We start from the raw sequence: 14996 nt of genomic DNA on the forward strand, positions 1-14996 counted from the left end.
TGCTGGATTTGTTCAATAAGGTATTGCATGGATTGCACCTGGCCTACCTGCTGAAGGCAAACTCAACTGGTTGAGCTCCTGCTTCTGAATGCAGATGTGCCAGAGGGACAGCAGCTTCCTGGAGTTCACGTGCTCTGCAGCATCAGAACCAGCTCCCCACTGACCTCCCAGCCAGCCAGCCTCGTCTTGTCCCTTCTCCAGGTGCCCCCAGCCGTGGTGGCCCGCCCCTGCCTGTGGCAGGGGACACCCCAGCCGTGGCACTGGCACCAGCTGTTCCATGACGTAGCCTGTACATGTTCTGTCACGTACAAGAGCTGTTTATAATCTACTGTATTACAGCAGTTTAAAAATATTTTGCTATTAGGGGAGGAAAAGAAATGGCTTTGGCCTGGTTTTTTCACTGAGGGATCTGGTTTGGGGGGAGTTACAAGAGGGCACAGAGGATGGGATTGGGAGCAGAGTAAGATAGGTGGGGTTTCTCTCCTGGGAAAGGTGGCTGCTGTGGGGAGATGAAGGAAGGGAAGCCTGAAGCCGCCTGTGCCCGCAGCTGTGTCCTGGGTGGGCCTGTAAGTGTCTTTTACCTTCCGAGGACAGGGAACGGGGAGAGGGATGGAAACACTCATGCCATAGCAGACCCAGGCTTAGAGGCACCAGGCATGACCACAGGATGGTAGAGGAGAGATCTGGGTTGGGTGTGTGGGGAGAAACTTTTACACAAGCCCTTCCTGAGGTCCTGGAAACCAGTATGAAATGTCCAAGGTAAAACACCAGGTGAGAAGGGAAGTTGGGGTTTTCTAAACTTTGTATCATCACTGAGAGGGGAAAGGATATCCTCGAGGTGCAGGACAGGAGCACAGGGAAGGAGTCAATAGCTCCAAGAACAGACCAGAATTCCTCACCTTTCCTGATCAAATTGGAGCAGCTGCCAAATGAGTATCATGTTGGTGACTTCTGCCTTTACTTTGGGCCTGAAAAGGGTTTGTGAGCCAAGAACTTAATGTGATGTTTTTCCAGCTGTTTACCACATGCTCCAAAGTCCTGTCTGTGTCCTTAAGCTTAACAGCTACAGAACAAGGCCATTAATCTTCCCATTCTTTGGTGGGAATATCAAGTACTGCCAAAGAGGCACGAGATGGAAAACAAAACTTCTATCAAGATTTTTTTACAATTTTTTGTATTTTCTTTCCAAGGAACCATTTGCACAACAAGACAAGAAACTACCTGTCAGGGCTACTCCTAGATTATACCTACACGTATCTGAAAGCAAAGAAATGTAATTAAAACCCACAGTACAGGGATAGAGCTGATAAGGAGAATGCTTATAAATGCTTCATAGCAGAAGCATTTATAAAAACTTACACAATTGACAAGGTTGGTGGGGGAGAAAGGCTTCAGAAGAGAATTCATGGGGATTATGAGACCAGTGGAAATATATTTCTTTTCCATTAGTAAGATACACCTCCAAGAAGAAAAAGTGGTAAGATTAATAACTGGTGACAAATGCCATTAAATCTCTGGCCCAATAAGATCTATGAAAGAAGCTGTTGTGCTTTAGGCAGTTTGTAGGTAGAAACCAAGCAAGTGCCCCTTTGGAGGGTACAGCAAAACACTGGGGGCTCCTGAACAGATGCACAGTGTCTGGTGTAAGGGAGGTTTCCACAATAAATAAGAGCAAAAAAACCCCTAACCCTATGAAGTACAAATGTGGGTTTAATTCTACTGGACCATTACTACATTGATTCTGCTGCTGGATTCATTACTGCAAAATTTCTTGGCTAAGCATTAAAAAAAAATCCGTTCACCATGCCTACAAGTGGAATGCCTGTTCCTGGATCAAAAGGCAATGGAAGGAAGATGAGAGGAGCCACAAGGTGAGGACTTGTCAGGTAGCTCTGGGCTGGAGGCTGTGGGGTTCTGCATCTGACTCTCCATCCTTCCAGCATCCCTTTAGTAATGGGATCTTTCCCTGCATTACATTTTGCCTTTATTAATGCAATTGCTGGTGTTTTAGGGCACCCCCAACTCTGCAGGAAGCTGACTGCTAGCAGTCAGAAGGAAAATGGCTTTACAGACACACAGACCGATGTTGATTTAGAATATCCCTTGGTTCCATGTACCTGGAACTTTATCTCCTGCAGGTAACTTGTCCTAGGCTTCACCAAAGATCTAACAACCACTAAACATGGGATTAGCTGCCTGTGGTTTAGATCCTGCCTGTGGTTTAGATGCTGCTTTGGGGCAAGGGAGTGACAGGAATTTTGCCACAGGTTTTCTCAGCCCTATATTTTATCATCAGTTTTGCTCTCTCTTTTCACCATCAGAGTAAATGCTGTTGAAGTGGTTCTGATGTGTTATTCTCCAGGTATCCCTGAGGGATACCTCCAGGGTGCTTAACCACATCAGGCTTTTCTTTCTCTCTGGAGAGTAATTTTGTTCCAGTGGAGGTTTCCAAAGCCTGACCTGTACTAGCACTTCTCTCCACAGTCCAGGGTACTTACAGTCCCCACAAACCACCAGAGCCCCAGGGGGTTTTGGGGTGAGTGTTTCCATCTCCTGTCTTTTATCTGTGTAGAACAGTCTTCTCTAGGCCATGTGTTTGTTCCCTGGGCAAAAAGTTTGCTGATCTCCTAAGATAAATTTCTCCTATATTGCATCACTTTGCTGACCACCCCATTTGACTCAGAATTGAAGTGCTACCTTCCACTCCCTACACACATGGTCAGAAACGCCCTGTGCTGTGTCAATCCCTTGCTGAGGTTTTGTCCACACTGGTTTCTTTAGCCTCAAGAAATAACAGCACAGAGCTTGTTTAGATGGTCACCCTGACCTCTCCCACTCCCTGACATGTTTCTTGCTCAATAGTGACAGCCACGTGTGCCTTGTGTGCAGAGCTGCCTGCAAATGCGAGATCAGCTTTGGCATTATCCTAATCGCTGGAGCAAATTCAGGTACCTGACAGACCACCCTGTCAGTTTGATGGGTGCTGGAAGGTAGGCAAAGAAGGGATAAGGAGCCCAGGGCAGTGGAAAGACAGAGCTGTGAACACACAGCAAGGTCTCTCCCTTGGTCTCTTCTGGTAGGTGGCTGTGCTGCCTGATGTGGCTGGATGGACAGACCAGCTGTCCTGTCAGACTGCGGGCCAAGAGATCTGAGGGAAAGGTATTTTGGGATTAATAAACAGAAGAGTTGCTAAATGACAACTTCTTAGAACCATCCTTCCACAGGATGCCAGGCTGGCAGGGATGCTCTGTGATCCATGATTAAGAAAAGAAGCTCTCCTGGCTTTAATTGACTTAGCAGGGAATAGCTTTACACTTCTTTGTACATAAGCGATGTTTAACGGCGCTAGGAGGGGAGGAATGTTTTGGCTTGTAGGCAATAGGGCATTGGCAGCAGACTGAAAAATGCTCTTTGGCCAACCACAGGCAGTGTGAGCTTAATCTGCCTAAAAAACATGATCTCATCCATCTTTCTTGACCCAAGGGAGGGAGCCTTGGCTGTAAGGCTCAGGCTGAGCGCAGACTGGTGGGTGGTTTGGTTGCAGTAAGGGAGTGCTGGGCTCCCTTAGTGCAGAGTACAGAGTCACACTTACTCCCATCAGCGCTGTCATTCAGCCCTTTCTCTGGGTCTTTCACTAGCTGGGAGAAGGAACAGCCCCATACACGTGTCCCAGTGTTACCCTGATCCTAAAACTCATCAGCTTCCCTGGCACAGTTCAGGGCTGGGTGTTTCCATCTGCTTTCAGATGTAGATTGTTTCTGTCAGGTCCTGAATCATGTAGTGGGAAAGGTAAAAGCAGAGTGAAAAAACACTATATGAGCTTCCCTCTCCCTGTCAAACAGGTTGAGCTGTGAAACCTGTGTCTTCTTTGGGAGGGAACCAGGAGTATGTACACATCTTTCATGTTTTTTCAAGGATATGAAGTGAAAGGACAAGGAGGAATGGCTTGAAAGTGAAAGACAGTAGGTTCAGGTTAGATATTAGAAAGTTCTTCCCTATTAGGGTGGTGAGGCACTGGCACAGTTTGCCCAGAGAAGCTGTGGCTACCCCATCCTTGGAAGAGTCCTTGACTACTAACAGAGTTTCTTCTCAGCTCTCATCCCTCTTTCCTTCTGCTTTAGCTACTCTTTAATGATGAAAAGGCACTGGATGAAATCTTACAAGATATCAAGGAGTTGATAAATGCAAGATTTTGGGGGTTGAACAGATTATCAAGCAGTGTTTGACCTGTGTTAGCTGAGGCCCACAGAGCATCTAAGTTCATCACCAACCACTTCAGCTCAAACCTTTTGTGCAGAAGCTCAAGAGTCTCCTCATAAGAAGTTATGATTGACCAATGCCATAGTTCAGGCAGTGCATTAAACTCAGTCCCATTTGAGCGCTATCTGATCAAAAGCCCTGGTGACTGATAAATTACATTAATCTATAGAAATGCTCAGAACTGTCACCAACAGACTTTCAATTTATTGTGCTTCCTACTCACTGTGGCATCTTTATGCTCATGGATTCCTCATACTTCTCTTACCTGATTTCCATCACCTTTCTGTCACAGCCAAAGGCTGGTCCAGCTTTTGGGGGCAGGCTTGAGCTCTTCTTTCAGATGCTAAAAGCAGACCTAGAGCAGTAGGGAGGCATTGTCTCGATTGCAGCCTGCCCTGGCAGAAACAAACCAAAGAGCATGTAAATTACTGGGAATCCAGTAGAAGGAAAAGTGGAGGGAATGGTGAGGTATGACCAATTTTGCAGCTCAGTCTTTACTTGGGGATGTCAGGGAAGTAGCAGGTAATATAGGACCCATTCACATAATGTGTACTGGCCTTTACCAAAGCTAAAGTATGACCCCCAGATATGTGCTGAGAATAAAGAGCATTCCAGGGATAAACTCCAAGAAACTTGACTCTCAGTCACAGGTGAAAAGAATTTCTGTAATTTTAAATGCGATCCAGTGCAAAGAACATGCAGTGTAGATATGACAGAGGAAAGTCATATGTTCAGTGGGGGAGTGTGTGGTTTGTGATTATGTGGATGATTTATGGAAAAGAAAATAAAAGGAAAGGATGGATATTTAAAATGTAGAGTAAAACATCACTTTGAAGATCATTAACCAGACAGCACTCTCTGAGGGTAATATTTTTTTTTACCTTATCAGTAATGCAAAGTTATCTTCATTTAGATACTGAATTATCCTGATAATAAAGTATGTCAATACATGTTTTCTTTGTTTATCATCTTTATCATCTACTTATCTTTATCAAATTTATCATCTACTGTGTAAGATAACAAACAATTGTTGAGTAATTTGCAACTAACCTTCTCAACCTTTGCCTCCGCAAGACCTTGACTTGTTCCTGATTTCCAAACTGTTTTATCTCTGCTGGTTTATTTTAATAATCTTATTTCCTTTATTCAGACTTAAACTAAATTGCATGTTACTCAGGTTTGCTGAGCTGCTTCTCATATTGTCATCTTATTCTTTCACTCAGGGTTATCCTGTCCTTTTCCCTGCCATTAGCTTATGCTACATGCCATATTTCAGCCTACAAAAGGAGGTGAGACAGCTAAAGGAAAGAAATACATTGCTGTCCTAAGAAAGGGAGAGCAAGATGGAGGAATGGGGCCAGAATTGACCAGACACCAGCATGGCAAAAGGTTAACAGCAGATTGTCATAGTTAGCCATGGTCTGAGTACAGGCACAGCCTGGATATCTGATCCAAAATTGCTTCAGCTAGTGGAGCCCAGAAAAAGAAATCTTAGCTCATTTTCACAGAGACTTTGGGAACTGGGCCACGGGCAAGGTAGTCTCTTGATCCATACAAGGAAACGAGTTTTGAATGGCCTGGGTTCATTTTTGCATTGTAATGTAATGAATGGCCTTTCAGCAGAAAACACAAGGTATCCTTTCTCTTTACATGGCTCTTTGGTAAGAAACAGTGAAAATGAGAGAGATTATAAAGAATAGGTAAGAGACAATACTGAGAACATGGTAATTTTGTCCTGTAAGGCAAGAGCACTCAGTTACCTGAAGTATTTATTATCTTCTATGATCCAATTACCTGGTCTCAAGCAGCATGTGACAGAAATACAAATGTTTTGATGACAAGGATGAGAGAGGGATAGAGAACAATGACAGATGAGATTGTTTTAGAAAGGACATGTAAGAAAGTACTTACAGGAAATTTAAAGGGTTTGGCTTGAAGTCTGAGCTTTTATTCTGAGCTATTATTTTATTCCTTGATCACTTCTTAAAGCCTTCACAGAGTACCTTAATTGTGAGAACAAGGTGTGGGTTTTACTCTGGAATTTGCACTTGGGACTAGAGTGACCTCTCCAGTGAACTTCATTTAGGTCTCTCTTTAATTAAGTGCTAAGATCAATACAATGACACAGACAGCCTTCCCAAAAATGGCTGCTATTTAGTAAGGATGACAAAATACTTGTAAGGGCTAATATGGCCAAACCCCATGGGAGTGTTCCCAAGTGACTGTTGTCCCTCATCCCACGCCCTCATGGCAACTGCCTTATCTTTCCTGCTGCACAGCAGGAAAACTTAAACAAAAATCACTCCTACTGCTTCTCTTTGGCCTCCTGATAATTCAAAACTAATGCCTGGTTGTGGAGCTCCCACTGTGCATTCTAAAAAGTTCCATCCTACGGAGGGTAAATGACTCCATTTCTTACCAGTCTGGACATCCCAACTCTGCTTCATTGCCCTTCTCCCAAACCAGAGAATTTAACCAGCCCTACTCCACAGCTGTGCAGAGGGCAAACCAAGCCATGCATCAAAATCATTGAAACATAAAATCGTCCTTACTACCATATGCTTAATGTGCCAACTTTACTACAAGATGTCACGGAGACCAAGACCTCCCCAGGACTTCACCTAAAGTTAAATATTGGCTATCAAGAGCAGGCATTGTTACATCTCAAGCATATTCCCCAAGAAACTGGGAATATCTATCAGCATGGCTAGAAAAGTGAATGAACAAGTAATTTACTGCCTTATCCAGGCATTTTGCACATCTGCATCACCTGCATCATTGAAGAATGTGATTGTGACTGCACGGCTCTTTTTAAAAGAATTATATTAAGCCTTTGTGCAATGAGGGAGCCAAATCTGCCAAGACAAGAAGTCAGGGCTTTACATCAAGCCTATTTTCTTCCAGCTTGCTTTGTATCCAGTGTTTATTAAACAGCTCATTCTTAATCCTGAATGTAGCCAGTTCCCACATAGGCTGTTCATCCCTCTTGGCGTCCCTCACAGAATCCAGTTTTATTTTTGTTGGCTGAAGGAATTAGATTTAAAGGTTGTATTTTCTTCCCCTGCAGGCGCAGCTAGGTTTTTAACAGCACTGGATAGAAGTATTCAAGGTGTGAAAGTTGAAGTGAGGTCCTGGCATGCACGAAGCTGAGCTCCCAGCATTTTATCACAAGATTCCTGCCTGACTGGCCCAGGTGGATGCAGTGAGGAGCTGTACAGGCTCCAGCCCATTGCAGGAAGCTGAGAATGATGATAAACCACACTTCCTGTAAGACAGAGGTGTTAATTGGATCTGGGCTGGCCTTGTACAGAAAACTACACCTGAAAAATGTCCTTTTGTGGGGCCCCTGGTGCAGTGGGATAAACGTGATCAGCTAAAGTGTTAAAGTGATTGGTGACTGCCTTTCATTTGCTTTGGCTTGGCAACACCTGTGGAAACAGTTGGAAATTTCAATATCCTTCCTGGAACACCCCCATCTCCCTCAGAACTGCCACCTGCTTTGGAAATCTTGACATTTGAAAAAAACCCCACCAAAATGAGTGATTCATACAGAGTCAGAGATGTGGGGGCATATTCTTCTCCACGGTGCTCCATTGTCTTTGGTAAATATCATAAAGAAACAAATAATTTGCAGAACACATCTATAATGTGTATGTGCAAGATTCCCTGTGAATTGCCCACAACTAGAGCAGTAACAAAAATGCCTGTGTCAGGTTTCCAGCATGTGGTATGCTTAAATATACTGGGGGGTTTTGAGCTGGGAAGCAAAAGATCTCTTTGAGACTGGAGATCCTTCAGGTCTGGAGGTCATTTTGCTTCTGGATTTGGGGCTTTTTTTGGTGGTACCTAAGGATTTTTTGTCAGATGATTCAGCAATGGGTTCCATTCTTGAATTAATGGTGTTCTTCCTGAAAAAGGAAGCACAAGACTCCAGTTGCTAGGGATAAGAGGTTTCTATCTAGAATCCAGTCTTTCCTTTTGCCTCCCTCTGGCCAGAGCACACTTGTGAAGAGCACTTGTTTCTATTTTGACACTTTCTTTCCTGTTTGAGTTGTGTTTTTTGTCTGCCAGCCAAAGGAGCAGAGGAGAGCTCTTCTAAAAGTAACTGCAAGGTCTCCTGTACAGTGCAGGAGCACAGATTTATTGTTTCACCCTTAGTAAGCATTTCCTCTGGAATAACACTGATGTTTCCTGTTCAGAGAGCAGCTGGGCCTGCTGGTTTTCTGGGGTTTTACTTCCTTCTCCTAGGGCTGTAGATTCCTAGGGAGTGTTTCTCCTAGGGTTGCAGTGTAGTGTGTGATTTTTGGTTTGTTGCTGAATTGTGGACGTGCGAATGCACCACATGGCTGATAAGCAGCATATGATCCTAAACAAGAGCTGGGAGAAGGGTAGATCCATAGTAGGAAAAGATCTGTTTGTAATGAATAGAAAGGAAAAAATGGTAACAATAAAAGTTTCTGTCATTGGATCAGTTTGCAAATTGAATGAGGTAGGACATTGACTTATGTGAAATACGCTGACTTCAGATTACTTGGCAAGACCAGTGGTTCATTAGTGGTTTTAGGTTTGCTCTGATGCTTTGTACAGGTGACTGAGCTGCACAGAAAACTGGTCCTGTGGCTGGTGGATTTGCTGTGATGTGACAGCAGACTGCTTGTCCTGTGAGTGTCTCAGTTTTACCACCCCGGTAGACCAGCTCCCCATGGTTCATGATGGCTTTTGCTTCACCCATTGAGGTGGACTTTTGCTGCAATCCTGGTGCTTGCCTTGCCCAGGAGATCAGGTTGAGCTTTGGATTTAATTCCTTATGTGGAAGGATGTTTGAGACTGCCTGTGACAATGGGCTGCATTGTTTAGATGGCTGCATTGTTTAGATGGCTGGCCTGGCATTAGTCTGCTTTCATGAAAAAGCAAGTTACATTCAGATGACAAGGAAATGGATTTAGATTTATTGTCTAGGACAGTTTCTTCCCATTGGTTCTGAACTCAGTCCTAAGGCAGAGTGCTGTTCATGACTCCAGTGTACAGCCAGTGCTGAAGCTTTCATGCTGCCTCTCTTTTTCCTGCTGCTGATGTAATGTTAAGTAATTAGCCTATTCATTTGTGTTTAGAAATATCTATAGCCAGGACTCCCTAGGTGGCTGGAGTTTAAGTCTAGATAGGTGCAAGAGAAACTCAGAGACCAGCTGGCTTTGCCTAGGTTATTTGCATGGACAAATGGAGGACATCACTAACCTGATCCTGATAGTGCAGGAATTGCAACTAAAGATGAACTTCAGGGACTTTAAGGACTATAATTTCTTCAACTGAAGAAGAGTTTGAAGGTGAAGATGCCAACACCAATAGGAAATCTGTAACAGAGGAAGAAAGATTAGAAGCAAAAGAGGAAGCTGCTATTATGCAGGTGACTGTAGTAGTTGCAATGTGCTATTTTCCAGCAGGACATTTTTATTTATTACCCACAGTGTGTGATGTGACATATGGCCCTACAACTGCCCTGAATGCCACTAGGCCAGTAGTATCTCCTACGTATTTTTTCCCCCTTTTCTCTTATTTCCTTTTCTCTCTCAGCAGCAGCCAGGTGCTGGTATGAATTATATGACCAAGGGCAGCAGTTCTGCATAGCAGTGGAAGATGCAGGAGCATTTCTTTATGGAACTTTGATTTGTTTTACAGAAATAAATCCCTGGAAATAACAATTATCTTCCAAGGCTTAGAGCAGGAGCCTCTCAACACTTACTTTTACTGAAAAATCATAGTTGAAAGCTGACTCATGCCTGTTGGACCCTGTAAGGAGCTCCTTCTTTCTGTTCTCCAAACATTTTGGTGTGTGTTTTGGGGTCTCTTTTGCTCCTGGTTGAGCTACAGCCATCTCCAACCTCTGTAACCCAGTGATTACATCAGCAATCCAAGACTATGAGCCAGTGAGATTTTCATATCTGCATCAGAAAAGGATCTTAGTTTGTTTTTAATGTCAAGATGCATTCAGTGCCTGACCTGGCCTCTGGTTTTTCCTGTTTTGCTGACACAGAGCTCTTGCCTGGGTTGGGACTGTGAGCTGAGACACTGGCATGAAACCAGGCACACACTGCTGATGAAATGTGGTATTGTTGGTTTCACATTCACTTAAAAAAAGATTTTTCCCTTTCCAACCAGAGGGAGGTGACTGCCAACAAGTCCTCCACTTCCTTTTCTCAGGAAGTTTTTGAAGTCCTGGCAGCCCTGGAATGTCTGCAAGTGCAGCTGCTCTGAGTACTGGTCCTGTGCTGGAGGCCTGAGCAGGGCAGGGTTTCATTTCAGGCAGATGCTTATTTTGTCTGAGATTGCATTAACCAGGAAAACCCCATCTCATTAGCCCTGCTAATAGAACTGACTCTGCTCTGTTTTTATCCTCTCACAGTGAAGATCAGCATCTCACCCTCTGCTAGCAAACACTGAATTTTATAACTAAATTTGCAAGGTTTACATAGATGTGCCATAAAATCCTTTGTAGATCTTTTAACAATGCCCTTCTCTGAAACCATAAGCATGTTTTATAGAGTCAGCCAATCCCACTGGACTCTTCAGCTCTCCAGATCTTTTTCTTGGGTCTCCTGACAGCAGCTCCTTAGACTTCATGTTTTTGCATTGACTTTGCCTCTGTGTTTCAAAGAAACAGAGATCCGTGCTCAGAATGCAGAGGAAAGGTTTGAAGGTCTTGAAGAGAAGCAGGAAGAAGCTCTGCAGGGAATCAAGAGCTAGAGTGCAAGCTGCAGAAAGACAAGGAAGGCATCCAAAAAGCAACAAAAAAGGAAAGGCAAAGTCAGGATAATCAATATTCTGAACCTTTTTCCAGATTTGGAGACTGAAGCAATCTTTGAAGACACATCACTCATCTAACCCTAATGCAGAACTCTCCTCTGCTGGACACATCCTGGGGTTTTGTCTCAGCTCTGTCAGTGGTCAAGCAAAGAGGCTTTTAACACAATTCTAGATCAGGGCAGAAAAAGCTGCTGAACACGCTCTGGTTTTGAGAGAAACTAATTTTTATTTTGACATGTAACATAGGGTCTATATCTAGGAGATCACTGTAATTGGCATCATGTTCCTTGTGAGTGAGTGCTCCCTGTGACAGTCAAGAAGATCTGTTAAGGATCACTGATTTTGGATTAGAAAGAAATTATGTTCCAGAGACCACAGATCTTTTGTGTTTATAGCATGACACTCTTGCTTTCTCTAGGAGGTGTTTGAACACTGCTTAACTACTGATCTTGCACACATGGTGTGGCAGTGAGTTCCTTAGGTCACAAGCTTATTAGGCATGAAAGCATCTCCTTGCATTTTTTCTTAACTAGATCCACAAGATTTAAATGTGGAGAAGGAGAAAGAGTGGTAATTAAAATTTCTCCCTCAGTCCTTTAGTGTATCTTGTCCCTTTGACTTCAAATGGGAGGAGGGGCTAACTTTTTTATTAAGGATGTGATACCTTGGGCATATTTTAAATCTGTGGTATTTTTAAGGGCTCGCTGTTTTTTCTTTCTGAAAAATGTCCAAGAAAATATCTCAGAAGTCATGGTCTGCTCAAGTCCCAAAGCTTCTACCTCTGGCCAGCCCAAGAGATCCAGAAAATGCAAACACTGAAGAACAGCAATGACTGAGTAGTGTCTTAGGCCTCATTCCTAGTGGCATTTCACCCTGATCCACTGCTGTTACTCCTTACCTACTACCCTGACACGTCTCTGCCATTTCAGCATTTATGCTGCTCTTCTTCCTGCCTCTGCCTCGTCTTGCCTGTCCTCTTCTTCCTCCCACAATTCTGTAGTTTGTCATCCTTGTAAAACAATTGCTACTTCAACTTTCTACTCAACACACCTCTCTTGCCTGTGACCCTCCTGTTTGCACTCATCAATGTCTTCTTGCTGCTTTATTTCATTCTGTGTCATCCCTGTTGGATCATGCAAGCAAGTTGTTTGCACCTCTTCCCTCTCATATCAAGAGGTTTTTTTACCTCAGTGCCAGCATGGCCTGGTGATGAATCTGATAGTGAGTACCTTCTTCATCCTCTGAGCTTCAGATGATTGAGCTACCAGCTGTCTGACTGATTAGGAGGAAAATGTACAAGAATTAGGATGACAGCAATTTGACCCATTCTCAGCTTGGAAGAGCCGGCAGTGAAACTGTCAGGAATCACATTGGCTCAGACAACACCTGCCAACTCCCTCAGAGTAAATTCTGTCTTGGAAACTTCTTCTATCACTAATCCTTAAGTACATTTTTAAGCTAGGTTTTCCTTCTGCAACGCTTTTGAGCATAGTATCTCCTGGTGGTAAAATGACAAGTTTCTGCTGGCTCTGTACATGTAAAAGAGAGAAGATCCTGCTGGAACAAGGCATGCTTTTTGGAACTGAGGATGCTCTTAGCTATAATTTGCCTTTCTGTAAGAAAGTTTGAAAAACTCATGCCTGGCTTCTGCAGATTCAAGTGCAAACAGGGTGATGGGTGTGCCCTGACGTAGTGCTGCATGTCTCCTGACATCAGTTCTTAGGCTGAGTGTTGTTCCTTTGAGACTTTATCTGTAAAGCTGTTGGTCCTTCCTGTGCCAATAATCTTGGTGGGGATGGATCATTTTACATGGAGTTAGAAATGCAGCCAAAGAAGTGTCCAGAGAAAGGATCAGCTGCAGCTCACTCTGTAGTATTATGCCCTTTTGCCCTTATGTCCTTGAGGTTGGGAAAGAAGGGCCTATTCCAGCAGGATGAGAAATAACCAGAACCAGCTTTAGAGGAGTAACTGCACAGCTCATGTTCCCCAGTGGAAGATGACAGAGCTGTTCAACTTCCCAGAGCTAATTTTCCGTGAGCAGATCACTCCTGAGATGTACCACAGCCACACCAGCAGTAGCCACAGTGATCCTGCTGCCCCCTCCCCTGGGAGGGTTACAGTGGCAACTGATGTAAGCAGGACGTTACACCTGCAGGTCAGGTGCCTGTGTGGTCACTGCCGAGTTCAGAGGTGGATTTTTCTCACTTCCCAGCCACTTGTAAGAGGACTGGTTGGCGAGGTGTCCTTGCTGTAAAAATGCTGGCAAATATTTGTAGACTGTGGAGCAGTCATGGGAGCAGTTAGAGTTACCAGCAGGCAAAGTGCTGTGAATAAATGAAAAGTCAAGAATGATTGAGTGTCACTGGCTGAGTATCCCCGGCTAGGCACAGGCATCATGACCAACAATGTGGGGCAAGTAAGAGAAAGGCAACAAAGTGCCCTCTCTCTTGACCTGTACAGGACACCAACAGCAGAACAGTGGGGCTGGGAATGGCTGTGCAGGGAGATCTGCTTTGAAGCAAGGTCAAGTAGGGCAGGAGCAGAGCTGACGTCCACATAAAGGGCACCAGGATCAGAAAATCTGAGTGCAGGGATATTTCCTTTGACAGTGCTCCAGATTTTTGCCAACGGAAAGGACTGTAGGTTCCTGGCCATTTAAAACAGCTGTAGGCAGGAAAGATACACTGGAGTTTTGTGGCTTCCAGGATTTTTGAGAACTCTCTCTGTTCCTTCTCCGTGTGTGAAAATTACCAAGGCAGCTGCAGGCGGGCAAAGGTGTTACGGTTCCCGAGGCTCTCAGCCAGCGGTGCCGGATTTCCCTGGTCAGCCCAGGGAGCGTTGGTTAAGCAGATCACCTCACCCTAACGTTTTTAAGTGCCCACGAGCTCAGACGTTGTCCTGCCTCACCACCCTGTGGAAGCGAGCAGCAGCACAGCCTTTCCTCTGCACAGCAGATGTGCCCGGCAGGGAAGCACCAAGCTTTAAAGGCTGCCCTCTCCCCTTCTTCCTTTTCATCCTACTTCAGAACTAGGGCTAAACACCTTGGTTGTCGGGATGCATGTGGGTGGTTACTGAAATCCCATATCCAGAACACTACAAGGACCTTTCCCTCCTTGCAGGACCACCAGGATGGCAGCACCCAGCATCCTGCCTGTGTGCTGTTCGCCCACAGATTGTCATGCTCCCACTCCCACCTGCCTGGCTGTTTGATTTGTGGATGGGTGACATGTAAGGACACAGGGGAAGGTCTGTCCTTCCTTCCAAGGTGATGGGGCAAGATGGATCACACCCTGGGGGCCAGGCTGTAACGTGTCAAGGTGCACCTGTCTCTGTGGAGGCGAAGGGATGACACCCCACTTCCCTCAACCCTCTGCTCACACACTTGCCAGGCCTGCTCCTTGCACTCCACATTTTTTTCTTTTCCAAAACAAATAGAGGCTTTTTCTGTGTACAATCCACTTTATATTGCAGGCCTGGGCTGCTTTCCCTCCACCTCCAGGTCAGAACCTGATGGTGGGTCAGCCTTCTTGCTCCTTTCTGAGCAGGAGCAAGGTGGGAACCATTTCTCTCAGAGCATGGGTGAGTCCTTCTTGTCTTTTGGATTTTCTGGGAGCTTTGTTGTGTCTGTAAGGAGGCTGCTCACAGCTGGAGAGCTGTGGGTAGCTGGAGGGACCAGGTTCATGGCATCCAGAGGCAAGGGCAAGATGAAAGCAGCAGGTTTCTCTGTGGTAAGGGAGTGCAGTGCATGGAGGTAACGGAGCTGAGCAGCAGCTGGAGCACTGGACAGGATCTCAGCTGCCATCCGCAGGGACTCGGAAGCAGCCTTTTCCCCCTCTGCAGCGATCACCTACCAAGCAGGGGAAGAAGGAAGGTTCTGTGAGGCTGGGAGTGAGGGGGCACAGACTCCTTGGTACAGAGGAAGGCTGCCATGATGA

The 14996-nt window shown here is 45.0% G+C and overlaps 1 protein-coding gene across 1 annotated transcript in view; it reads right to left on the minus strand.

Annotated features, from left to right (window-relative positions):
* Window positions 1-14629: 14629 nt before the first annotated feature.
* NPHS2 (NPHS2 stomatin family member, podocin) overlaps window positions 14630-14996 on the minus strand; it is a 5653-nt gene continuing 5286 nt past the window's right edge. Inside the window, exon 8 of the mRNA XM_005428602.1 lies at window positions 14630-14908. Coding sequence (XP_005428659.1) covers window positions 14630-14908 — 279 coding nt within the window. The remainder of the gene's footprint in view (window positions 14909-14996) is intronic.

The sequence above is a fragment of the Geospiza fortis genome, unplaced genomic scaffold (assembly GCF_000277835.1).
Source record: "Geospiza fortis unplaced genomic scaffold, GeoFor_1.0 scaffold506, whole genome shotgun sequence".
In the NCBI taxonomy this organism is placed as follows: Eukaryota; Metazoa; Chordata; class Aves; order Passeriformes; family Thraupidae; genus Geospiza; species Geospiza fortis.